The sequence below is a fragment of the Mirounga angustirostris genome, unplaced genomic scaffold (genome assembly GCF_029215605.1).
Source record: "Mirounga angustirostris isolate CCGP_5_RB_7025 unplaced genomic scaffold, mMirAng1.0.hap1 SCAF_14, whole genome shotgun sequence".
NCBI classification, from domain to species: domain Eukaryota; kingdom Metazoa; phylum Chordata; class Mammalia; order Carnivora; family Phocidae; genus Mirounga; species Mirounga angustirostris.
The window spans coordinates 36,062,283-36,088,973 of NW_026991722.1; the positions used below are offsets into that span (position 1 = coordinate 36,062,283).

General features: G+C 46.1%; 1 protein-coding gene across 7 annotated transcripts in view; it reads right to left on the minus strand.

Annotated features, from left to right (window-relative positions):
* Window positions 1-26,691, minus strand: part of FHOD3 (formin homology 2 domain containing 3) — a 456,888-nt gene that overhangs the window by 388,503 nt on the left and 41,694 nt on the right. For all 7 annotated transcript variants that reach the window (XM_045886817.3, XM_045886815.3, XM_054510321.2 and 4 more), the window contains exon 2: window positions 9,364-9,470. In XM_045886817.3, the coding sequence (XP_045742773.1) occupies window positions 9,364-9,470 (107 nt within the window). The remainder of the gene's footprint in view (window positions 1-9,363; window positions 9,471-26,691) is intronic.

A 26,691-nucleotide genomic window follows, 5' to 3' on the forward strand; every position in this document is an offset into this window, starting at 1 on the left:
GGCTCAGGTCATGATCCTGGAGTCCCAGGATCGAGTCCCGCATCGGGCTCCCTGCTCGGCGGGGAGCCTGCTTCTCCCTCTGACCCTCTCCTCTCTCATGCTGTTTCTCTCTCGCTCGCTCTCCAATAAATAAAATCTTTAAAAAAATAAATAAAAATGGTCTCCTCCAAAGGCGAAAGGAAAACCACTTGCATAGGCCTACAAAATCATGCAGTGGCCTCCAGCCCAGCAGCTGCTTATAAGCAGAAAATCTGCATTCAGGATCCCTTCAGATCCCCACGAGCCCCTCCTTTATTCTTTGTTCATCCGATTGTTTTACAATTGTTATGTGCAAGGCACTGGTCTCGAGGAACTTTTCTCAAGTATACACCACTTGACCCATCTTCGCAAGTCTGTGATGCCTATAAACACGGGCTGCAAAACTTTCTTCACACACAAAAATCTTTCTCTGGACAATCCAGATGTTGACCTTCCTTCAAGTTTTGTGATCATGCTAGAAAATTCTAAGTGCATGGACCTGAACTATTGAACAAACTGTAGGGTGTCCTGGGACGGGGCGGGGGGAGGGGGGGAGGGGTGGGGAGGGGCGGCGGGGGGGGAGGGGCGGCGGGGGGGGGAGTAGCCACCAGGTGTGTAGCAGAGATCAAGCTTGGAGCACTAACCTGAGAACCAGTGAGTTAAGGCCAGACCCTAATGATGAGTAACAGCAAACCCTGAGTCCACAGGCCCCAGGATTTTCTGTAACTCATGTTATCAGCAGTTAGGAGTCAATAAATAAAGCATGTAGACAAAAAAGTACATGCTTTAGATGCCCGGATATGGGGGGGGGGGGGGGGTAGTATGGAATGACCAGGGAAAAGATTTTGGAACAGCTCAAGTCCTGGAAAAGTTCAAGAGCACCGACTGATAGTCCTGCTTTTATCTTCAAGCGACTACAAAAAAAAAAAAATCGAATTTTGAGGAAGTGCTTGTTTTCCCACAGAATTCTCCAGTCCCACAGTGGGGGTGTGGTGTGATGGGGTTTGGGATTCTGGGCACCTGCACTGAAACGAGCCCCATCCTGGGCCGGCGGGGGGGGGGGTCTTTCTGTGCTTGTGCACGGAGAAAGCAGGCAATTGGCTTGGTAATGCTCACCCCTAAGGGAATTAAAAGACCACAGAAGAAAGGCCTATTTTGTAGTTTTATCACTTAAAATTCCTCTGCTTCAACATTAGCCCTCCTTCCCCATCTGCCCCTGTACATGAAATCCTACAATGGAAGAAATCTGTGTGGGTTCGGGGGCCACGGGCTGTGGAAGCCAACTGAGAGAAAGCAGCCTCAGATCCCAGGAGTTCCAAGCAAAGGAGAGGACTGGCCTCAGCTGAGGGGAGTGGTAGTAAGTGGCAGCCAAGTCTACAGAAGGGGTCCTCCATCTCCCATCCCTGGTTTCTCCCACCTTCAACGTGGGTACCATTGCTGTGCCCATTTTGCAGATGAACACAACGCTAATACAAAGGAGATAAACGCATCAAGTCACACAGCTGGTAGAAATAGACCCAGGCTGAAAGCAGAGTGACGCCATGGTCACCTGCACCATCCTGCCCATTGCTGGACACCTGCCTAACCTTCTCCAGGGCTTACAAAGGATAAAGAGTCCAGGCATTCTTAGGTTTTAGTATTGAGGTTACCCCAGTTCCCTAACAAAAAGGACATACATTGAGGCACCTGAGTGGCTCAGATGGTTAAGCCTCTGCCTTCGGCTCAGGTCATGATCCCAGAGTCCTGGGATCGAGCCCCACATCAGGCTCCCTGCTCAGCGGGAAGCCTGCTTCTCCCTCTCCCACTCCCCCTGCTTGTGTTCCTTCTCTCGTTGTATCTGTCAAATAAAATCTTAAAAAAAGAAATTAGGAATTAAGATGCAAATTAAGACAATATTGGCTAACCAAGTAAGATTCTAATAATTCAAAGAATTGAAGTTCCAGGTTTCATTTAAATATATATCAAGGAGCACCTAGGTAGCTAAGTTGGTTAAGCGTCCAACTCTTGATTTCAGCTCAGGTCATGATCTCAAGGTCATGAGATCAAACCCTGCATAGGGCTCTGTGCCCAGCGGGGAGTCTGCTTCTCCCTCCCCCTTGCTCATGCTCTCTCAAAGTCTTTAAAAAAAATAAAAGCTTTAAAAAAATTTTTTTTTACTTTAATAAAGCAACTACTCTGGATGCAGAGATGGAATCCTCATTTCGAGGAGGCTATAGCAGCTCTACCCGTCCCAAGGAGGACTGACTACATTTGAACTCCAACAGGAAACAAACTTATTTTGGTTGAAGATATACCGTACCCACTACAGGCCTTCTTGCCTTGATGTGCTGCTGGAAGGCAAGCAGCCATATTTGAACTGTGATGAAGCATGAAAGATGGAAGCCACATCCTAAGGATGGCAAAGTAGAAAGATGAAATAAGTCCAGGACCCTAAGAGCATCTTGTCATCAACATACCGTCCTTCAAATGGCCCTAATTATCTAATTAGACTTCATTTTTAAGAGAAGTTTTAGGGGTGCCTGGGTGGCTCAGTGAGTTCAGCATCCAGCTCTTGGTTTCAGCTCACGTCATGACCTCAGGGTCGTGGATTCGAGCCCCGATCTCAGACTTCGCACTCAGCAGGGGAATCTGCTTGAAGGTTCTCTCCCTCTGCCTCTCCCCCAACTCGTGTGCTGGCATGCTGTCTCCAGACATAAATAAAACTTAAATAAAGTTTTCCTCCAAGGAATCACCCCTGCCTCTCTGGTCTTTGATGCTTGTCATCTGGGTCCCAGACCAACATTCCTCACCTGGCAACCTCACACCTTGAGTATGGTTCAAGGTAACCTAATTTGTATAATTGCTCTCTCTCCCTCCCCAAATTGGTCCCACTCCAGAACCTCACTACTTTTCTACAGTTGCTGTTTGTATATTAGCCAATTAATGTCAGGTGTTCATTCTACCCTTGTCTTGCTGTAGTCAGCTAGTACCACAGCACCCTCCCCTCCCCATCCCCCCCCCGCCCCCACCACTTCCTCTGTCACCAGGCTCAGGTGCTAGAGATCACGGTGGGCCACATCAGACAGCAGCCTCCCTGCTCAAAGTTCTGTACACTCACACCCCCCTCCTGGTTACTGGACTTCCAAGAGAACTCCCCTTTGAAGGTTAGGTCTCTTCTGACTCCCAACCCCACCTTAAAGCCCAGTGCCCACCCACGCTCACCCACTCCCGCCAGATGCCATCTTTGTCCAGTGATGCGGTCGGCATTTGAAGGTACTTAGAGCCTTTCCATTCCCACTGTCCACTCAGCATAGGAGTAGATTCTCTCCTCGGATTTCCTGCAGAACCATCTCCTTCCCAGGCAGCCCAAGAGGGCTTTAAAAAGCACCACTGCCTAGGCCCACCCCCAAGTTCTGATTTCATTGGTCTGAAGCTGAGCAGGAAGGGAAGTTGTTCAAGTTCCTCAGGTGGGTGCAGGACCCGCTCCAACACTGAAAACCTAGGCTGTAAGTTCCCAACCAAACAGCAGACCACCTGAGGAGCTTTTCAAGAAGCGAGGATCTGGGCCTCAGCCCACCCTCCTAAAGCAGGCGCCTAGAAGCTACTATTTCTAGGCAGCTTTCTTCCAGGTTATTCGGAGGCAGCCCAGCACTGGCCCAGGGCTGGTGTGCAAGGTTTTAGGTGAGGAGGGGTTCCACAGCCATCAGATTTTCAGAGTTTTTTGCATCCCAAGAGGTCAAGTTTGAAGGAATAAGTAGTTTTTCCTTCTTACTATCGGACAGGAAACCTCATCCAGTCACCTCTTTGTCCGCTTCTAGACTAAGCAGCATTGAGAAATCACCTACATTTTGAACCCAAATCTAAATAACTTACTGAACCTGAAAATCCAAGCCATACACAAACAAAAACCCTGGACAAGCTGAAAGACAGACTCTGGTTCAGGTGTGGATGGGAAGCAGTGAGCAGCTTTTCCTTACTCTCCTCCTAGGTGATGACCTTCAGCTGAGAGTATAGGCGTGTTGTCCGGGGCTCTTCTGGCAAGTCAGCGAAGGAGACGAAGGGTCTCCTGTCTTCTTAGTGGGCACCAGGCTCAAACTGCAGCCTACCAAGCCTGGCTGCTGGCCTGGGTGAGGGAGAAAACCGGCCCTTTTCAACCAAAAGGGGCCATCCTGGCAAGTTCAGGGCTCCACTCTTTGCTATTGAGCTCCCTCACCCACAAACCATGCAGAAACCTCAGGGGTCCGTGCCCCACCATACACACACACACATGGTTCCTTGGGGTTTACGAGCTATAGGCTGAGAAGCTAGGCATCTTAGAGCCAAACCAGGGCTCTCCACAACCCCTTTGTACCCCTACGCACATCGACTGCAAAGCTGGAAGGCTGGGGGCACAAAGGCCCCTGCACACCAGCTTCCTCACCTGCACCGGAGGGGACTTAGAGCCGGCCCATTGCACCGTCCTCTCAGCGCGGGAGTTCACGGTCCCTTGCACAACTTCCGGCAGCATTTTCAGGAACGGTCTTCCCAGGCTGCCCTGGAGGGCTTTAAAAAGCAGCACCGTGTGGGCCCACCCCCAAGTTCTGATTTCATTGGTCTGAAGCTGAGCGGGAAGGGAAGTTGTTAAAGTTCCTCAGGTGGGTGCAGGACCCGCTCCAACACTGAGAACCTAGGCTGTAGGTTTCTCACCAAACAGCAGACCACCTGAGGAGCTTTTGAACTGGCCAGGATCCCAGGCCCCACGCCAAACCTCCTGAAGCAGGCGCCTAGAAGCCAGCATTTCTAGGCAGCTTTGTCCGGGGGTATTTGGCTCTAAGTCCCTTCAAATGTTCAGCCCTTTCCAGCCCTGCCCGGCCTGAGCCACAAGCCTCCCACTGGCAAGCCCTCCCCAGCCCCCAGGGTTGCACCCGACTTCCCCACGCACACACAGCCCTGTGAGGACCAGCAGGGGGTGAGGAGGAGTTAGCAGCACCCCAGCCCATGAGGGGACTGCGAGAGAAGCAGCGACTGTCTTCAGAGCTGCCCCCGGGGTGCAGGCCTGAACAGAGCCAAACGCAGGGAAAGGTGAGTACCCTAAGTGACCGAGACAAAGGTAGGAGCGCTTGGGGATGCACACCCCACGTGCAACAACCACACTGATCCTCACCGCACCTTGCAGCTCTCAAGTGCTCCTCAAGCTCCTCGGAGCTCTACGGTGCTCCCCCCACCCACGGCCCCCTCGCCCTCGCAAGGCCGCTATCCCCTCCAGGGCTAACCTCAAGCCCCATCTTCTCGGTGACAGGTCCCTGGCACTGGTTTTCTTTCGGAGGCAGTGGAGGTAGAAATAAGCAAAAAAGAGTCTGGGCTCTCTGGCCCAGCTCTGCCCTGTAGGCAAGGATCCAGCCTTGGTTTCCTTAACTAAAAGAAATGAGATTTCAGAGTGCTTGGTCTGCATGGACCCATCCAGGTCTAAAATCCAGTGATTCCCATTTCAGTGTATCTACTTCTCAAATGCTGACTGTAATTATAGTAAGGGCTATTCCTTTTGAATTTGTATTATATGCTGGGAACTAGCTCACTGTTTTAGATACCACACGTCATTGCATTTTTTCCCCACAACAACCCAACGAGGATGCATTATGATTATCCCCAGTTACTAGGAGACTGGGGTTCAGAGAGGGGAAGTAGCATCCCTATGGTCACACAGCCATGAGACTAACTGCAAAGCCCATGTCCCTAACCACCAGGCCATGCTGCTCCCCACTGTGCTCTCCTCCAGTCCCAGAGACCTTGTTGGGATCCCTGCTGACACAGGGAGGTAAATGGAATTGAGTAGTATCGTCCTCATTTTATAAATAAATTTTATAATCTCCTATCAAGAATAAAGTGGCTTGCACAAGGTCACACAATGAAGGGTCAGGAATAATCATCCAGAGGGTTCAAGACTTCTGGTTCTGTGCACCATGCTGTGGTGGCTAATTTCCCTGGCCTTGGAAGGCAATAAATAGACCTGGCTCCATTTTGGTAGCATAATAATTGCTTTGTCCTTCCACTTTTGAAGGTCTTTCTCCTCTTCTCCAATTAACTATAGCTTAAGTGATAATTCTAAACAAGGAGTGAGGTAATTTTTAGTCTTGGCATAAAAGAGCAGGGTAATGGACAAGAACAAAGAAACTCCTCTAGCAAAGAAATTCTCTCAGAACACCCTGCACAAAAAAACACCACCATTTGCACACTGCCTGCCACACGTTGTCATTATATGGGGACAACTTTAGCAGATTTTTGCTATAATTCACACAAAGAAATCAAGAAAAAAATGGTTTCATGTGTCCTTTTCATGCCTCCAAAGGGCAATTCTTAACTAAAAAGAAATATTTTAACTCCCATTCGTGGGAGACAAGAGTTCTCAGGCACACAGACTTTGCCAAGTGCCACCCTCCTAGGGGAGGACCTGGGAGGGACACTCAATGCAAATGACACTGCAGATGTGTTCAGATGCCTCCCACCTGTGCAGGAAGGCTCAGCCTACAGGCTGCTTCCAACCAGCTCCCAGCAAGCTGCCATAATGCCGCCAGGGCTCAGTGGTGGTAGGTGACCCAGGGATAAAGGAGGACCTGGCAAGGCCAAGGCATCATCATCCTGGCCTGTCTTCTGCAACCTAAGCCAGGGACACAGGGGCCTCCCCACCAGTGGTCAATAGGGTAGCTTCTTCATACTCTTCCGGACAAAAAGGAGGGTCATCCTGAGTACATTCCAAAGGACAACATGGGGAGGTCACCACAAACCAGGACTTTTACAAAGACATAAAGCTCCCTCTGGGCTGAGTTTGGGGCCCGCCTGTCAAAAGCACAGCTACCCAGCATGGTCTGGGACCTTCTCCTGTTGATACTTTCCCACATATTATGGCCTTCTCATCTTGCCATAATCCATCTTAGGTGTAGGGTGCAGAAATGGGGTCAAGGTGCACCTATCAGATGGACCCATGGCAGGTGATGATTCGCAAGGAAACAGAGTGAGAAAGTAAGCCCCAGGATCTCCTCTGGGGAGCTTGCAGCAGGGTTCCTGGCTCTTGAGGCATGGCCAAGGGGACTACCAGCACCTGGATGCTAATGCTGACAGTGCCATATGATGGCAGCAAATGCGTCCTCCCCGGAGCCACCATGCAGCGTGCTTGAGTGCTACTGGAACCAAATCCAGTGTTTTAGCCTGGGGCCGATGATGTCCTTGCATGAACCAACCTTACGTCACCAAAGGTGCCAATGTATTTCCTGAGTGAACCTGAAATGCCTTTGCCCAGAAGCTCCTGGGAGGATCGGGGAGTACAGACTTGGAATTGGGTCCACCTGCGTTCAAACTTGGCTCTACCATCTACTGGCTCTCTCTCCCTGGACGTGTAATTTAACTCCTGACCCTCAGTTGTTTCAGATGAGAAACAGAAACAATGAAATCCAGTCACATGACTGTTAAGAGAATGAACTATTAAATAAACAGACCGTGAATAACGTGCCTGGTATCGTGGTTGGCATAACAGGCGTTCCATAACTGTTATTTTCTTCCCCACTCTAATTTTCTTTTTTAGAGAGAGTGTGCACATGCTGGGGGCAGGGGGCAGAGGGAGAGAGAGAATCCTAAATAGACTCCATGCCCGGCACCGAGCCCAATGCAGGGCTCAATCCCAGGACCCTGAGATCATGACTTGACCCGAAATCAAGAGCCAGATGCTTAACTGATTGCACCACCCAGGTGCCCCTTTCTTCCCCACTCTTAACTCCAACTGCTGGCTAATGTAGTGATGCTTTTTTTTCCCTAAGCTCCCATCTCCAAATCATTTGAATTTTGATAAGAAAGAAAAAAATCAAACAGGGCATGGTCTTCAACTATAACACCAGTAGAGACATTTTTCAGGTTGATAATAATCTACTCATAACACACCTGGTGTATGTTTAATCAATGAGCCATGAAGTCATCCAATTAAACTGTCATCCAGCCTGAATTCTTGCATCTTATATAAAGGGATGTCATTGTCAAATACTCAGTAAAAACTATAGCAATGGAATTTTCCCAAGTCTATCAATCTAATAATTTTTTTTTAATAATGATGAGTAGAAGCTTGTGTGACATAATAATGAGTGTGTGTATAGCCTATGGTAGTTTCTAGGGTCTGTTCCCATTGTGTCCTCAGAAAACCTTGCTGGTTCCTACGAAGGAGCTTGGCCTTAGTGCTCATGGTCATGTTATTCAGGAATCCATTCTGGGATCCTGCCATTTACTTGACTACCAATGTTCAGTAAGTACCTATAATGTGTTCAGAAAATGCTAGATGATAGATATACAGACAAGCCCAGTACCGACCTAGTAGAGCTTTAGCAGCAGACAACTGAGGGGGGGACAATTAAGGGGGGAAGCACCATAAACTGTGGCAGGTATAGGGAAAACCCAGCAAATCACCGTAAATACTAGAGTCAGGTAGAAAACTAACACTAAGAAGGTTTCCATTTTCCCTCATTTTTGAGCCATCCATGAAGAATCAGCACTCCCAGATAAGATTCATCTGGCTGTAATCTATTTTTAATTCAGGCAAGGTAGCTTCAAAGGAACTTTTGGGGAGGTCCTCGAACACCAGATTCAGATAGCTAAGCTTTATTTGGAAAGCAACAGGGAATCTCTGAAGGTTTCTAAGGAGGAAGGTGATGAAATCAGAGATCTACTTGGTTCTGATGGATGAGGACAGAAAAGGCGGCAGGGGGCCCCCAAATAAAAAGCTATTTCAAAACCTAATAAATAAGGAATAGCTGACTGTATGTGTATATGTGATTTTTATGTGCTTTGACTTTCTGCACACCTCTCTGATTTTTTATGTCTATAGCTTTATTCAGATTCACAGCAATCAGAAGTATTAAGCAATTCTGTATGTAGTCTAAAAGTAACTTAATGTTAATTAACACCATCACAAATCATTTTCTCCACTGTTGTGAGTTCAAAAGATGATATAGTATAAAATAATCTACTAGGACATCTGCCAAGGAAATGAAATATCCAGAAAGTTATCAGTAAAAACAATGCTTAAGACAGATTGTCAAACTACTAAAATCTATTAAATATTAATTTAATTATATTTGGTTTAAAAAAAAAGGTCAATATAATGTGCTTAATTAAACTATACCAGAAATTTTCCTGCCCCTGAGTGGCCTTGTCAAGAAAAATTACTCAAAATGCAAAAGAGTTTGCAATTACTACTGGTCAGTCACTTGCATCTCCCTTCTCTTGTGTGACTGTGAATGCAGAGAAGGTCAAAGCTACGGTGGTCCCTTCTGAGTATTTTAAGGCCTTAATGTACCCCCATATCTTGGAAGGTTGGGACTAGTCAGCAGGGGCAACTGTTGCTCTTACCCAGCATCATCCTGGAAGCCTTCCAGCTCGTCCCGTTGCTCCGCCAGAGTGGCCTCCAAGTCCAGGTAGGCGCCATTGTGGGACAGCTGCAGCGTGCAGTCATCGAGCTGCAAGAGAAAGAACCTTTAAGCCCAGCCTGCTCCTGGGATGCGGACTTTGGATGCAGAAATCACTTCATGTTGCCCTCGGGTGTTTTTTTTAAATCGAGCACGATTCTGAAATTCAAATCGTAACTGGAAGAGGTAGCGGGTTCGTACAAATAAATTGGGAGCACACGACATAGTAAGCAGCCAGCAGTGACACCTATGAAGGGAGTGGCACTGACAGGGCCCAGGAGACGGACAGGGGAGGAGAAGGAGCCCTTTGGTGCCAGTGCCACTTTCCACTCTGAGGGCCCCAGGAATACGCCATGGAGGATCTGGGGAATGGAAACCAAAATCACAACGCCGATGTGACCATGGATTAAGAGTCACTGAGTTGAAAAGGCAAATCTGGTGGGCAGAACCATGCCCTTCTCTTTGATTCAGTGAGAAGCCTACTCCTTCAGATTCCATGGTCAAACCTGGCACGTGACAATTAGTAGTTGCTCAATAAACATTTTTACAGTTGAACTAAAAGAAACATTATGCATCTGAATGACACCATATTCAAATTACAACATACCAAAGGAGACATTAGGTCTCTTTGTTACTAGTCGTACTTTTTAAAAAATTATTTAACACTTACATGTTGTTAATTATGCCCCAGGCATAATTCCAAGCATTTTACATGCGTTACATCATTTAATTCTCACACAAACCCTATTAACTTCTATTGCTCTCCCCATTTTACAAAGAGGAAATGTAGGCACGGGGAAAGACTAAGTTACTTGCCCAGTGTCACTTCTGGGAAATGGCAGAGCTGGGATTTGGACGCTGGTAGTTTGAATCGAGGTCATGCTCTCAATCACTACGCCACTCTGCATCCTCTCTATGGCCACAAAACTACAAAGGACTTGAAAATATCATGTTTGCAAAATGCAGTATGTGTCATCTTAGTGTTCTGGTGTGGCCAAGGCCATGCCACATGTTTGCCAACCCCATTCCCTTTTCCTCCTGGGCCCTAAGAGCATATATCCCAGCCTCACTGTAGTGAGGCTAATGGCCATGTAACTGAGGGCTGACCAATGGAATATTAGTGAAAGTAAAAAAGGCTCCCAGCAGGCCTGGCCTTAACACCCCTGCACACCCATCCACCCTTCTTCTCCTGCATGCAGCCTGAGGCAGAGAAGCCAGAGGCTGGATGCAGAAGAGCCAAACGAGGACTCCAAAGTCTGGAAACCAGAAACCAGCAGAGCCCTGGATAAGAGGAGCTCTGGTTCTTGAATCACTGCATGGAAGAGAGCATTCTGTTGCCCGGCGTCCACTACCCACCCTGGCTGGTGACAAGAGCACAAGGCATGAGCCTTTGCTGTGGTAAATTGTTAAGATTGTGAGGTTGTTACAGCAACCAGCATTCCATGACATTTAAAATGATCAATACACTTAAAAATACAGGAAAATAATTTTACTAAAGATTAACATTATGAGAAAATCCAACTTCATGCTTGATTTCTTGGGCCATAAGGGTGGTTCTTAGTAGTCACCTACCTGATGAGTTAAGGCTCTTATTCCAAAATGACAGGAGATTGGGGGAAAGCGAAGGCAAATATTTAGCTACTTTAAAACATCTAGATAAATGCCCGATAATCCTCCCACTATAAGTGAGATTTCAAACAAGGAATTAGTCTCTTTTGATGGAAAAGCATTGCTTATTATCCCCAACAAGAGAAATATAGACTGTCGACTTGTCTAGAATCGGCATCTGTAACAGGCTGCTAATTCTTGTAGAAACCCCACAGCTCCTGTGTCTAGTTATCCTCAACAGAATGAAAGGAATTTGGGGTTTTTTTTATTATTTGTAAGAAATACCTAGCTAAATCATTTGAAGGGGTTAATCCCATTTGATTCACTTGTTTTATTTCTCTCATAACAAAATGCTCCTCTTAGCTACTGAAGGCACGCTGGTGAGGCTCAGCATTCTTGACTGGCATTTTACAGATGGATCATCTCATCTGAGAAAGCATTTAAACCCAAGAATCCAATTGGCCAAACTCACTGTACTGTAGTGTGAGAGGTGCACCCCGAGTATAGGGGAGAACACGCAGGGGAGCTGCCTCCCCCAGCCTGCAGAAGCAGCCAACAGGAAGGATTTCCTGCAGAAGGCATCTCCTGGGCCAAGGGTCTCCTGTGGACTGAAATCAGACTTGATTGCTCCTAGATGGAAAATTCCATTAGAAACTGGACCTGTTCACATGTACACTAAACCGTGTGTAGAGCTGCAATCAGCCCAGCTCAGGCTTGCTTTGACCCCCTGCTGAGGTTATTAACTAAGAAAACTGACTTGATCTGTCTTGTTGATAGTACTAACACTTTTGCTGCTTTTGCATCCCACTTATAATCCACAGACCAGAAGATGGGGATAATGAAAGCCCTGTAAGCCGTAACAGTTCCTTTTGCCTCAGCCCCTGGAAACGTGTGAGCCCAGAGAAAGAAGCTTTCGGATAAAGAGTTTCTGCTTCTCCTCCAGGGGGCCTGAGTCATTCCAAGGCTGGGGTCCACACTCAGGCCAGACAGAGAGAACCAAGTCAGAGAGGAAGTGTTGCTGTGGGCATGGAGAGAGGCAGAATGTGAACTTGTCTGTGGTGTAAGTACTCCTGCGAAGGCCCATTTCAAGCTACCAAAGTGAAGTCGCTGAATGTAGAGTTGGAAAAAGAGACACAGAAGCCCCCCAGTATATAGTATTTTCACCATAACTTATTTAATTGTACGTTTATATAATTTACTTTTCAATAATGGCTACATTCAACAACTAGCTCATAAAATTTCCCAAGAATTGACCCGTCAGCCCCCTCCGGCCACCCAGGCCAGCTCCAGCACACAGTTTCTGGCCCTCCCACATCGTTCACTGGAGGCACCCAACGTGGAGATAGCAGGAAGCGGTAAGAGGCTGAGGACCCCATCCCGGCTTTCCAAACTCACCACCCCACCTAGCCCTATGGTTTTCTCCTTAGCTGGGGCAGAGGTGGGGCTCTCCAGTCGCCAGCAGATATAGCCTTGTTCTTACTGGCTGTAGCCAGTTTGCCCATCATCTTCATCCCATACCTTCTGCTTTATTCTCAGGAGCTTGGGATGAATATGAATATCCGGTTTTCCTCAACATTCACCAAGGATCTGCCTCAGCACGCTCCCAGCCAGCCTGGAACCACAACAGAACACCCCACAGTCTCCCTCGCCTCCAACAACAGAATCCCAAAAGCTTAGCAGAACTGCCTGTTCTCATCATTCCTCTCCTCACATTCAGGGCATCATTACCACCCATTCCATAGTTCAATTTTAACAAAATTATACGTCAGGCACAGGCTGGGCACCAAGGAACACATAGAGGCTTCCTTCCCTCAAAGATCATTTCATTGAGTAAATATAACACACAAATAGAACACAGAAGAGAATTAAAAGCCATTTAAACCAACTGTTACAATGTGTGGAAGTTCATCCTCAGTCGTATTCCTTTCCTATAATTAGCAGCCACAGGCTCCCGGGACCCAAGCATCCTCCGTAAAAATGCCCCAGTCCTCCTTCCAGAAGAAAGGCCGCCATTACTTCCTAAGCCGGCGTCACAACCCTGCTCCCCTAATTAACAGATGGGCAATTTGTGCTAGTGTTAGTTAACTAAAACAGGGGAGATGAATATGTGCCTCTTAATTTGTCAGGAAGTGTGTGTGTCGTCCTCACAGCAGAGCTACAGGGCGGGGTCAAGGTCAGACGTCGCAGCCTTTAGCGAGCCGGGACACGTGAGCACCACGGGGGCCCCAACCACACGCACAGCCTGGGAAGACACCACACAAGTCAACGCACACTGCCCGCTCCCCTCACCACCCAAGCCCCACCTCATCCGTACACTCGAGCACAGGAGATTAATATTTAAACCATCACATGGGCCAAGGAGTCAGAATAAAGGGCTTTTTTGCTGGACCGACACATTGAAACTGTGAAATCCCCTAAAGGAGGGTCACTTTAAAAGCAAATTGGTGAGTACACTCGATGAATTCTTCAATCTTGTCAGGGATACCTGTTGTAAAAGAACGCACCGATGTGAATAGACAGTGAGTCAAGCTTCACCCCGACCTGGCTGTTCTGAAGATTCACACAGAACTATCCAAACTTTGCCTCCACCGTGGAGGACGCAGACACCTCCCTGCCAGACCAGTGCCTGACAAGCAACCTCAATTCCTACTTCCACCGAGGCCACCTGATCCCCTCCCTTGGCCGCTCATGTCAACCGTCTTCCTGAATGACTTAAGGGTCCTGGAATTTCCTGACTCCGACAATTTTCATGTCAGCCCTGATCCCCTGGCAGCATGTTCCCCACACTCCTTTCTTGGCTTTCGGTGTGGTGGCCAGGTCACTGCCAGGCACTGCAGGACATAAGACAAAGCAGGGAGCCCTGTGGGAAGATACCGTTACAGGGCTGTTCCAGAAGTGCGGTGGGCACGGAAGTCTAGTGGCGGTGGCACTGGCGTGTCAGGGAGACCTCAGCTGTCGGCTATGAACGTGTGGCCAGGATTCCGGTGAGGGGGCGGGGTGCTCAGGAGGTGCTCAGCCACAGAGCCACAGGAGGGATCCTTCCAAACACCCTGGAACTGTGTGTCACCCCATGTTCACACACCATTAAAGCAGGCCCTCCGCCCCTTGCAGGCAGGCTGCACAAGGCCACTCTTGGGTTCTCTTGCCTGTCCCCACAAAGACAGGGCATTCAAAAAGAAAAGGCAGACTCACCATCCTGGGGGGGAAAAAAATCTAAAACAAGGCTGATGTCACGTCTCGATTTGTATATTCTTTTCTTTCCTTAATCCAGTGAAGTGGCATGTTCCTGGGGTGGTTTAATGATTACCTCCTTTTGGCAAGTGGGTCCACAGTGATCCTTAGTTTAGGCAATAAAATAGATTTGCATGGAACCATCCTACAAATATACACAAGGGCTATCCTTTAAGCTAATTTTGGTAATAGTTCAGAAGTGGAAACACATAGGCTGATTTTCAAGAGAAGAAAAATAAAAGCTAAAATATCATTTGCTCATGTCATTTAATTGGTTCCTCCCATCCTCATACCCACATGGCTTGCAATATGATTTTGTGGCTCCTTCCAACAAGAGGTGGCTTCTTTCTCTGCTCCTAGAATCCAGGTTGGCCCATGTATTGCTTTGGACAACTCAGCAACACATGTGACATCATAGAGATTTGAAAGATACTTGTTCCCCTAGGGCTGTCCTCTCTTACTGCTCCTGGAACTCTGCCAGCACATGAAGACACCGGGGATAGCCAGCCTCCGGGATGTCTGTTTGTTCCCACCGCCTTTGTGACATCCTGCCAACTGCCTCACACTAAGTGAGGCCAACACGGATCATCGAGCCTCCAGATGACCCACCAGCTGATGACAGACACAAGAGAGCCCAGCAGATGTCAGCCAAACTGGCCCAAACCAGAAGAACCACCCAGTAGACCCAAAGACTTATGAGCAACCTCTTATGATTGTTGCTTTAGGTCCATTTCCCCCTCGCAGGGCCTGCCACCTCACCCCACCGCAGACACGCAGCCCCCAGGGAATGCAACTTCACACTTAGTGTGCTGGATCGGTGATGGGTGACAGGCTCCCATCCCCAAGGTGCCCGCTGAACACACCACAACATTGCTAGCTCAGTGCAGGAATGCCACCACAATGCCCGGCCCTCAGAGGCCACAGAGCAGGCGTGTCCTTCCCGTAGCCCCCACTGGGGACAGAGGACAACAGCAGATGCTGGGCGAAAAGGCTGGGAACATCAAGGAGTGGGCGAGTAGTCAGCTGAGACTCCCTTCCAGGGAGGTAAGGAGGCAGCAGAAAGCAAAACAATACATGAGTTGTGGTTCTGAGCCCTTAGAGCACGTTGCATCATCCCATTGTACAAAACGCACATTCAAAGATAAAAGTAAGAAGATTCTCAAGATAGCACCTGCAAGCACAGGGCTCTTCGGACTGCACTGGTCACATACGCACAAAGCCGGCCGCTCTACTGGCTCAGAAACGAAGCATGGCTGTGGGTCCCATCTCTCTCCAGGGCAGGCTGACGGGGGGCTCCCTGGGTACCCCCCTTTCAGGCTCATCCCAGCTCTCAGAACAGTAGAAAGGCAGTCAGCACGTTTCCATTCATCAGGTCTAAGAACACTACACCTGTTTCCCCCTCAAATGCGGTTTCTGTTGCTTGGCAGTCATGAAGCTTGTGGCTTCTTTAAACTTTGTCGTTCCTTCTAAAGGCAGCAGAGACAAGGAACTAGACACAGGTGACAGGCAAAAAAAAATAATAAAGTTAGGAAAGAGCTTTCTAATAAGCAGTGCCACAAGGTCCGTCCACAATTTCTTAATAAAACCTGCACAAAACCTGGGCTCAGCCATTCAAGGATCTATGGGCTATGGTCGCCCCGTAACCCATACAGACCACTGCAGAGGGACGAGATGGAGGGAGGGCACGCGCGTCGTGGCTGCCCTCTACCATTTCCTAAGATGGACAGTGAAGATGTGGCATGTGTTTCATACAAACCTTTCACACTTATTCCTTTGTATATATAAATACATTTCATAATAAAAAATAATTAGTTTCATATATCGGTCCATTTTCTTAGAGAAAAACCAAATGAAACTGATTCACATGATATCACAAGAAAATAGGTCCTACTGGCTAATCCCAACAAATCTTATTCAAACTTTTAAATCCCTAGGTGCTCATTTAGCTTCTTTGGAACAACAAATGCATTGCAGTTACTTTATTTCTTTTTTTAAGATTCTATTCATTTGAGGGATAGAGCAAGAGAGCGCACAAGGGGAGGGAGGGCCAGGGGGAGAAGCAAACTCCCCGCTGAGCAGGGAGCCCGATGTGGGGGGCTCGAACCCAGGACCTGACATCATGACCTGAGCCGAAGGCCGACGCTTAACCGACTGAGCCACCCAGGCACTCCCATCACAGGTACTTTAGTAAATGTTTTAAGGTAAAGTACAAGGATATTTTTGAAGATCCAGCATATATGGGTTACAGAATAATATGAATGTATTTACTTCAAAAGAGACTGGATTTTACTTCCTCGGAAACCTTTAGTAAGTTATGTTATTTGTGGCCACCAACTTCAGCGAGAGAAGCAATGTCCTGAAATTGATTGAGGCAGTTTCCAGATTTCTATTTAAGTCAACAAAACCATACAGCTCACCAACCAAAGGTCAGGGCTCCTGCCAAAGTCTACAAGAAAGACAAAGGCAAGATTTCTCCCATTAAGAGCTTAAGCCGAGGGGATGTGATAATCTGGCAAATATTTGAATTATTTTAAAAGACTTTTTTATCATTAAATAAATAACCAAGAATGCATTAACCTTCTCTCTTAAAGAGGCTGGAATATTTACTTATGTTTACAGGTAACTTTTTCCATTTTCTATTTCACTTCAATTTGAAAAACAGTATCAGCACTAAATTTCATGATTACATCTGATCCATTACAGTCATCCATTCCTTCATACAGGTTAATAATCCTTTCCTGTGCTCATTCCCTGTGCCAGGCACTGTGCCATGTCCTAGGGAGCCGACCTTGATCAGGACAGCCCAGGGAGCACTCACAGCTGTAGATGGGGCTGATCCCCAAACAGTTGGTCGGAGTTCAAGGAAATGAGGACAATGAGTTTGTCACCTTTGTTGTATCTGTTCTTGTTTTCATTGCGGGACAGGTTTGGGCAGCAGGGAGCTAAAGGATGCAAATCCCTGCCAGGGAAGGAGTGTGAGTGGTCAAGACACTGAAAGAAGGAAGCCAAGGGCTCTGGAAGAGGAGACTTCCTGACTACAGGAGAGTTTAGGCTTGATTCTAGGGCAACGGAAAGCCATGAAATGGTTGTAAAGGGTTGCACACAGGACCAGCTTTACAGTGTGGGGATGGAAGGGAGAAGACAAATGAAGATACCAGTGCAGGAATTAGGGGAGATCTGAAGGGGGGTTGGACAATGGTGGAAGCTTGAGAAAAGAGGCAGAGGGCTGATTCAGGGAAAGAGAGGGGAAGGGCGAAGGAAAAGCCAGACTGACACGGGGATTGATCAGATGCATCGGTACCCAACAGACAGAAGCAAAATCTTGAGTTTCCTGTTTGAGCAAATTAATATCTTTCTTTCTTTTTTTTTTTTTTAAGATTTTATTTATTTATTTGAGACAGAGAGAATGAGAGAGAGAGAGCACATGAGAGGGGGGAGGGTCAGAGGGAGAAGCAGACTCCCTGCCAAGCAGGGAGCCCGATGTGGGACTCGATCCAGGGACTCCAGGATCATGACCTGAGCCGAAAGCAGTCGCTTAACCAACTGAGCCACCCAGGCGCCCGCAAATTAATATCTTTCAGTGATACCTTTTACAAACATGAGAAACACAAGACGGAAAGCTCTTGGGGGCAAGGAGACAGAATAGAATTGGGGTTTTTGTTGTTCACGTGTTACATCTAAAACAAGTGGAGATGCTGAGTAGAGAAATCGATTTGGAGGGTATGGGCGTAAATACAAACATGGTAGTTGAAATCTCACAAACGTACTGGTGTACCTGAAGACAACAGCTAACTCTTTGTATCTTGAAGATCTGGAATGGTATCCCCTTTTTCATTCCTGATATTGCTAATTTGTGCTTTCTCCTTTTTTCCTCACAGTTTAGGGAAGGCCCTTCATTCATTTATTAGTTTTTTCAAAGAAAAAACTTTTGATTATATTGCTTTTCCACCATTTTTTCTTTTTATCTGATTAATTTCCTTACTTCTACATTCTTTCTGTTTAAAATGCTGCTTTTTTCTAGCATCTAAAATCTTACAATTTTCAGTCTTTCCACTTTTCAATTGTGTGCATTTAGACTATAATTTTCTTCTGTCAGGTTTAGCTACGGCTCACAATATCTGATATGCCACATTTCATATTTTTATTATCTTCAGTCCACAATATTTCCTAAATTCCACTGGGATTTCTTCTTTGATCCATGGGTTATTTAGAAATGTGTTATATACTTCCCAAATATTTGAGGATCTTCAAATAGGGGCGCCTGGGTGGCTCAGTCAGTTATACGTCTGCCTTCGGCTCAGGTCATGATCCCAGGGTCCTGGGATTGAGCCCCACGTCGGGCTCCCTGCTCAGTGGGGAGCCTGCTTCTCCCTCTCCCTCTGTCCCTCCCTCTGCTTGTGCTCTCTCGTTCTCTCTCTCTCAAATAAATAAATAAAACCTTAAAAAAAAGATCTTCAAGTATGTTTTATTGTTGATTTCCAGCTTAATTTCTCTGTAGTCAGAAAACATACTCTGTATGATTTCAATTCTTTGAAATTTCTCAAAACTCACCGATGGCCCAGTAAATGGAATGGATATGTCCTCAACAACCACAGTGTTAAGTGGGATTCTCAGATTTCTATCCTCACTGCTTTTTAATAACTGGCTCGTTCTATAGAGAGGCATATTAATTTTCCACTACAGCTGTGAATTTTCTTTTTCCTTTTAATTTGGTCAATATCTAATTGATTGATTGATATTTCCTAGTGGCCTGACTCTCTTAGCAGTATGAGATTCCCTCCTTATCGCCAGTAATGTTACTGACCTTAAACATGACGTCATCTGTTGCTAGGACAACCAGACCACTTCCGTAAGGTTAGCACCACATGGTTTACCGTCTTCCCGTCTTTCACTTACAATATTTGGGGCCCATATGTGTAAGATGCGTCTCTTTTAAGTAGAACATAGTTTAGGGTTTTTTAATGCAACCTGACGACCTCAGTTTTTTAATACAAGCATTTAATCAAAGCCTGTTAAGCTAAAGTGATCGCTGATATTTAGGTTTAAATCTACATATTCTAGTTTCCTTTTTCCTCCTTTTTTGCCATTTTTTGGATTAATCTACTATTCTTTATTACTCCATATATCCTTTGTATTTCCTTTCTATTATTGTATTTACCCTTAGCTACCCACTCTTATTAATTCTTTTAGTAATTTACCCTACAGATAATCACATGGCTTCCTGAGTCAGAAGAACCTACTAAAAATGAGCATTATCACTTCCCAGACAATTTAAGGGCACTAGACCATTTTAATATGGTCTATACCTTTTGAGATATTGAGAAATGTATTTTGAACCCCGTGACATAGTATTGTTTTGAGCAGTCAGTATTCACTAAATTTATCCACATATTTACCTTTTCTCTTGCACTTCATTCCTTCCTGCATTTCTGTGGTGCTATTTGTGATAATCTCCTTCTGCCTGAAGAACTCTCTCTAGTATTTCTTCAGTGAGAGTATACTGGCAACAAATTTCTTCAGTTCCTGTTTTCTGGAAACATCTTTACTTTACCTCCATTCTTTGGGGAACTGCTTTATCGAGATATAATTCATATATCCTATAACTCACTCATTCAGAGTGTACAATTCCCTGGCTTGTAGTATATTCACAGTTATGTCTCCATCACAACAATCAATTTTAAAATATTCCCATCACCCAAAAAAGAAACCACATATCCATTAGCTGTAACTCCTTGTTCCCACAATCACACCCCCGTCTAGCCCCCAGAAATCACTAATCTACTTTCTGTCTTGAAAGATTTGCCTATTCTAGACATTTCACATAAATGGAATCGCACAATATGTAGTCTTTTGTGGCTGGCTTTTTTCACTTAGTGTAAAGTTTTCCAGGTTCATCCATATTATAGTATTTATCAGTACTTCATTTCCTTTATTGCTAAATAATATTCCATTGTATGGATATAGCAAATTTGATTTATCCATTCTTCAGTTGATAGACATTGGATTGTTTCCACTTCTTGGCTACTATGAATTACTGTGAACATTTCTGTATAACTTTTTATATAAACATATATTTTCTCTTGGGTACAATTTTTAAGAAATTGCCAAACTGTTTTCCAAACGGGCTACACCATTTTACATTCTCACCAGCGATGCATGAAGGTTAATTGGCCCATAACTCCACCAACACTTGTTTGCTTTTAGATTATAGCCATCATAATGAATGTGAAGTGGTATCTCGTGGTTTTGATTTGCATTTCCCTGATGGCTAATGACTGTGAGCATCTTTTCATGTGTTTATTATTGGTCATTTGGGGATCTTCTATGGAGAAATGCCTATTCAAATCCTTCACCCATTTTTATTGGGTTATTTGCCTTTTTGTTGTTGAGTTATATACTCTGGATAGAAGCCCTTTTTTGGATATGTGATTTGTAAAATATTCTCCCAATCTATGGGTTGTCTTTTCACTCTCTCAATGTTGTCCTTTGAAGCCCAAATGCTTTTAATTTTGATAAAATACAATTTACTTATTTTTTCTTTTGTACTTTGGGTACCATATCACCCTCACTTTGAAAGATATTTTTGGAGGATACAGAATTCTACATTAGCAGTTATCTTCTCGGAGTACTCACAAACTGTGACCCCATGGTGCTCCAGCTCACATCAGCTCAGTTGAAACATTAGCTGTCAATCTTACTGTTGTTCTTTTAAAGAGAATCTCTTTTTCTCAGGCTGCATTTAATGTTGTCTTTGTCTTAATTTCCAGTGGTTTTACTACGAAGTGCTTATGTGTGGCTTACCTAGTATTTACCTTGCCTGATAAATAGCACTTCTTGAACTCGTGGCTTGCCATCATTTTTTGGTCTTGGAAAATCTTCACCATTATCTCTTTAAATGTTGTTGCTTCCATCCCATTTTCCTTCTCCCATTCTGGGACTCCAATACGTGTATTTTAGACACATGTACCATATGCCTATTATGCTCTTTTTTGCATTTTCCATTTTGGCTCCCCATAAATTGGTCTTCAAGTCTTCTACTGACCTATATGCCAGATCATTTAATTTCTCTTCATCTGTGTCTAATTTTCAGTCAAACCCATCTACTCCATTCTTAATATTTGCATTTTTCACTTCTACAATTTCTATTTGCTTCTTTATATTATATTCCCCTGCTTTGTTTTGTTAAAATTCTCCATCTTGCCTATTTTTTTTAATGTATTTATCATAACTGTTTTAATGATCATGTCTGGTAACTCTAGTATCTACATCACATATAGATATCTCTATGATCCAAGTCTCTGGATATACGATGTATATTTTATCGACTACAATCATTGTTTATGAGGAAATTTCAAGGGTCTGGGTGATATCCTTCTCCAGAGAGGATTTTCCTTGGCATCTGGCAAGCTGTAGGAGTACATCCCATAATCCAATCAAGGATTGAGCTCTCTCAGAACTGTGTCTCTGTCTTTGCAGACCTAATCTCTTTTCAGTTAACCCTTACTCCCAGGTGTAATCTTGAGGGGTCTCAACTGAATGCACAGAGTGTTCATTAAGATCCATCTACCTTGGTGAACTCTGAGCTCTGTTTTCTTCTCCCCAGCACGATGAAACTGCTAACGACCTTCCCTGACTTCTCAGCCTCCTCACAGTCACTTTCTGCTTGCCTTCATAGTCTCTGCGCCTGCCACTGATGAACTGGTGAGTCCATCAAGGTGAAAAACAACTTAGGATGTCAGGCTCATTGACTCTGACCTCAATGACTCTCCCTGGACTTGGCTTCCCAGGGAGCTTCTCTGGTGCCTTCCAGAAGATATTTTTGGTACTCTGTTAATCTTACCTGGTTGTCCAGGATAGGAGTATTGGTCTGCCACAAGCTAGTTATTACAGTGAGAAGCAGAAGCCCAAACATTTAACTTTTAGTTGCTGAAAACATTTCCTATTCACTTGACACGAATTCAGAGGAATTATTTAATCCTCACACAAACTATGGGGAAGGGACTATTATTATTCTCACCTGATCATCAACATAAACCCATGGAGCACAGGTTCCCAGAAAACAAATAGCTCCATCAAGATCACCAAACTTAGTGGCAACTAAACCCAGACAGCCTGATTCTGAGCTTGTGTCTTTAGCTACAAGAGAGTAGAGAATGAGTTGGAAAGAAAGGCACAAGAGTAAGCTCTCAGAAGTCCAACATTGAGAGACTGAGTCAAAGACAAGGACACTGAGAAGGAGCAGTAGAGGGAGGGGAGGAAACCCAGAGGGCCGTCCCATCAGCCAAGGGAGGAGAGGGATTCAAGTAGAACGTGGTCGCAGACTGTAACAACTTCCATCTGAAGATAACTAGGCCTAGCGTTATCAGCTGCTCATCCCTTTGAACAATAAAAATTCTTTTGCCAAGACACCAGCACATCCAATCCTCACATCCCACACTTCCACAAACATGCCCTGAGCAAACCCTGTGTCCCAGGTGTACCATGCTAATTTGGCCTGTGAGACTGAGGCAGTGCAAAACACTCCTGACTAGCTGAACCACATAACCAAATGCACGCCATTAAAATGGAACCCTTCATAATTACAGAAACCATGCGAATATGATTGCTTGCACTGATTCTCCTTAAAATCTGCAAAACTCCTACATAAAATTTGCAAGGGAATTTTTAACTTATGATTGCTTTATTCTTCAAAATTTCTTTTATTCACATTTATTGAAAGAAAAAGATTATAACGTATAACACAAAGATACTTGTCAACACACAGAAGGCTTTGGGTATTACAGTCAGAAGGAAGAGCTGAGGAAATGAGGACAAAGAGAAGGTGGAGGGGAAGGATCACATTATGTCACTAATATGAGCCACCAGTCAAACAGATCCACTAAGAAGAGAATTTATGCCTAGAGTCATCCAGGCCTGCCATAGAATTTATAAGGCCCCAGTGCAAACTGAAAATGTGGGTCCCCATGTTCAAAAGGCAGGAAAAACACTTTTTCCTTTCTCAGCAGTCTCTCTTTCAACCTGTCATGGTGTTGTGATGGTTTGTTGTTGTTGTTGTTTTTTAATCTTCTATTTACTATAGCACTTCCTTGGGCTCAGGGACACTTAATGGGCAGTGAAGACCCTCACTGGCACCCCTCAAATCAGCACGCAGGCATATGCCTGTACCCAGGCTCCTGTTGGGGTGGAGGACAGTGGAAGTCACTGGGCAGGCAGCGAGGGTGGGTGGTGTGGGGAGCCCACAGCAGAGAACCTGTCCTGGGGAGGTGGGGAGACAGAGGCAGGCAAAACCACGTATGAGCAGGGGCTCTAAGCCCCCAGAACATGCTCTGTTGTCCCATTAGTCTTCATTTAAAAGACAAAATCAAAAATTAAAATTCTTAAGAATTTCAAAAGTGGGTGCCTGGGTGGCTCAGTTGGTTAAGCGACTGCCTTCGGCTCAGGTCATGATCCTGGAGTCCCTGGATCGAGTCCCGCATCGGGCTCCCTGCTCAGCAGGGAGCCTGCTTCTGCCTCTGACCCTCCCCCCTCTCATGTGCTCTCTCTCTCTCATTCTCTCTGTCTCAAATAAATAAATAAAATCTTTAAAAAAAAAAAAAAAAGAATTTCAAAAGTGTTTTAAGGGGCACCTGGGTGGCACAGTCAAGTGTCCAACTCTTGGTTTCGGCTCAGGTTGTGATCTCGGGGTCATGAGATGGAGCCCCACATTTGGCTCCACACTCAGCACAGAGTCTGCTTAAGACTCTCTCTCTGCCTCTGCCCCTACCCCCTCATGTGTTTTTTAAAGCAGAGCATTAACCCCCAAGTATGGAGCCCAGGGTGACAGCACGGGTTGCACACCAGTGAAAGCATTCCTGGGACCACCCCTTAACACTGCCTCGTGGGTTCTGGGCTGTGAGCCAGAATGGGCTGGTTGATCCGCCAACTCCTCTGATCTGCTTATATTCCTGTGCAGTGAGGCCTACAGAACATGACTTGGATTCACAAGACCCTATTGCCCAGTGTCTCTGCTATCCCTAGAACAGTCCTTCTTAAACTTCTGGGTACATAATAACCTCCTGGGAATTGTGTCTAGGAGGGAGTTCTTGGTCATACTCCAATATTCTAACTCTGGGTGGTCTGGGTGGGCAGGGCAGAACACTGCTCATTTCCCACCTTCCCCAGGTGATCTGATGCAGGGGCCTAGAACACTGCTTAGAACAGGTGCCAAAGATAACCATGTTAGCTCCCGGGTTGGGATGGGAGCAGTGGGTGGAAGTCTCCGGTTAGGCTGAGGACCAAGAGCAGAGACTCAGCGGGGAAGGAGGGGGTCCCAATCCCTTTGGATTTTTTGTTTTTTGTTTGTTTGTTTGTTTGTTTGTTTAAGATTTTATTTATTTGCGAGAGAGAGAATGAGAAACAGAGAGCATGAGAGGGAGGAGGGTCAGAGGGAGAAGCAGACTCCCTGCTGAGCAGGGAGCCTGATGTGGGACTCGATCCCAGGACTCCAGGATCATGACCTGAGCCGAAGGCAGTCACTCAACCAACTGAGCCACCCAGGCGCCCTCCCTTTGGATTTTTTGGAACTTTGCCCTCTTCACCCTGTCCCCAGAACCTCCTTCCTACTCCACCACGTTGGTGTGTGGTGTTCTTCATGCCGAGCCAGTGTGTCTTGGGGTCCAATTGGAGGGCGGGGTATTAACTCCACGCCCCAGAGAAGGTATCCTGATACCCTAGGAAAACACACAAATGGGCCAAGAATCCAGCCCCACCTGGCATGTGTGCCATAAGCACCCAGGAGCAGAAGCCACACCTCAGGGGAAGTCCAGCTGGCCATGAATGTGACTTCTAGGAAGAGCTTTCAAGAACACTAGAGGGTGAGCTGCCTGCCATCCAGGAAACCCTAAATACCCCAGTCATCCACAGCAACCCCAGAAAGTGGCCCGTGGGAAGAAAAGAAAATCAGCCACAGAGTCAAGAGACCGGGTCTCTAGGCCTCAGGCTACTGCTAAGCCAGCAGCAAAACCAGGGGCCAGCCTATTAGCACTTCCCGTAAAGTGAGGGAACCTGGCGGACGGCGGCGTGCAAACTGGCAGCTCAGCGCTGCACTCGGTTTGGCCTGCATGGCATTTTAAAATATTTTTGGTTAATTGCCAAATAGTTAAAAGAGGTTGTACATAGGGATGCCTGGGTGGCTCAGTGGTTCAGGGCCTGCCTTCGGCTCAGGTCATGATCCCAGGGTCCTGGGATGGAGCCCCGCACTGGGCTCCTTGCTCAGCGGGAAGCCTGCTTCTCCCTCTCCCACTCCCCCTGCTTGTGTTCCTGCTCTTACTATCTCTCTCTATCAAATAAATAAAATTAAAAAAAGAGATTGTACATAACATTCCAAATTTCCAGCTTCTCTTGCAGAGTGGGAAGATCCAGATGCCCCGGACCATCCCTTCCAGGCCCAGAGAGGCTGGGCTGAGCAGCATCCATCCTTTATTTGGGGTGCTCTTCTGGTCCCTCAGGCTACCTGTCCACCTGACTCTTTCCATCAACTGTCTGGACCCTGGCTCAGGTGACTCCAAGGTCCTTCTTCCTTAAACGCTCTCTGATGAAATGTGCAGTTTCCTCATTTAGTTTCAACCGTGCAGAACACCAATGTTCTCTGCCTGACACATTCTCAATAACCAGAGGCTTTCAAAACCAGCAGTGTGAAATCAGCAGACTATTTGACTCTCCTCTGTTCCCTTAGTAACTCATTAACTATGTGACCAGACAGGCCTAGTTTAGTGATCAGCTGGAACCCCTCAACGAAACACTCTACTCTTTAGCAGATCACTGAGGTTTGTGCCGCCTTTAGCATACTCAGCATCCCAGGTACCCAAGTCAGCATCCACTGCTCCCCCGTTTCCTCCTTCCAGTCACCATAGCAAATAGGAAGCGTCCTCATGAGATGCCTGACGCCCCTGTTACGAGAGCCCTGCCTGGTGGTGATGCGTCCCCGCTCCACCCCCGACCTCGCATGACAAAGTATGGGGCTGGTGAGAGCTGTAATTAAAGCCTGGGCCCTGTACTCCTGGCCACAACTTTTTAAATCCAATTTCAAAATCCACAGGCATCCATGTATTTCTAAATTACAACTGGTCCGTGTTTAATTTAAAAAACAAAAACAAAACAAAACACTGCCCTGGCTCCTGAGCGGAAGACCACGTGACCCTCAGACAGATCTCTCCTAGAGCCTCTGGACACTGCAAGACCTCCTTCCCAACAGCCACGCTCAGGGAAAGTCGAAAAAGTGGAAACACTTCCATTCACGACGCCACATGCTTCAAGTAAGATACCCTAAAAAGCCCCCAAACGTGTTGTCATCTTTAATGAGTGTCTGGTAAATGTTTGTAGAGAGAAAGTCACCACCTCTTCTGGGATTATTCACATTATATAGCAGCCTGGGGCCGGTCTGGGGCATTTGGGG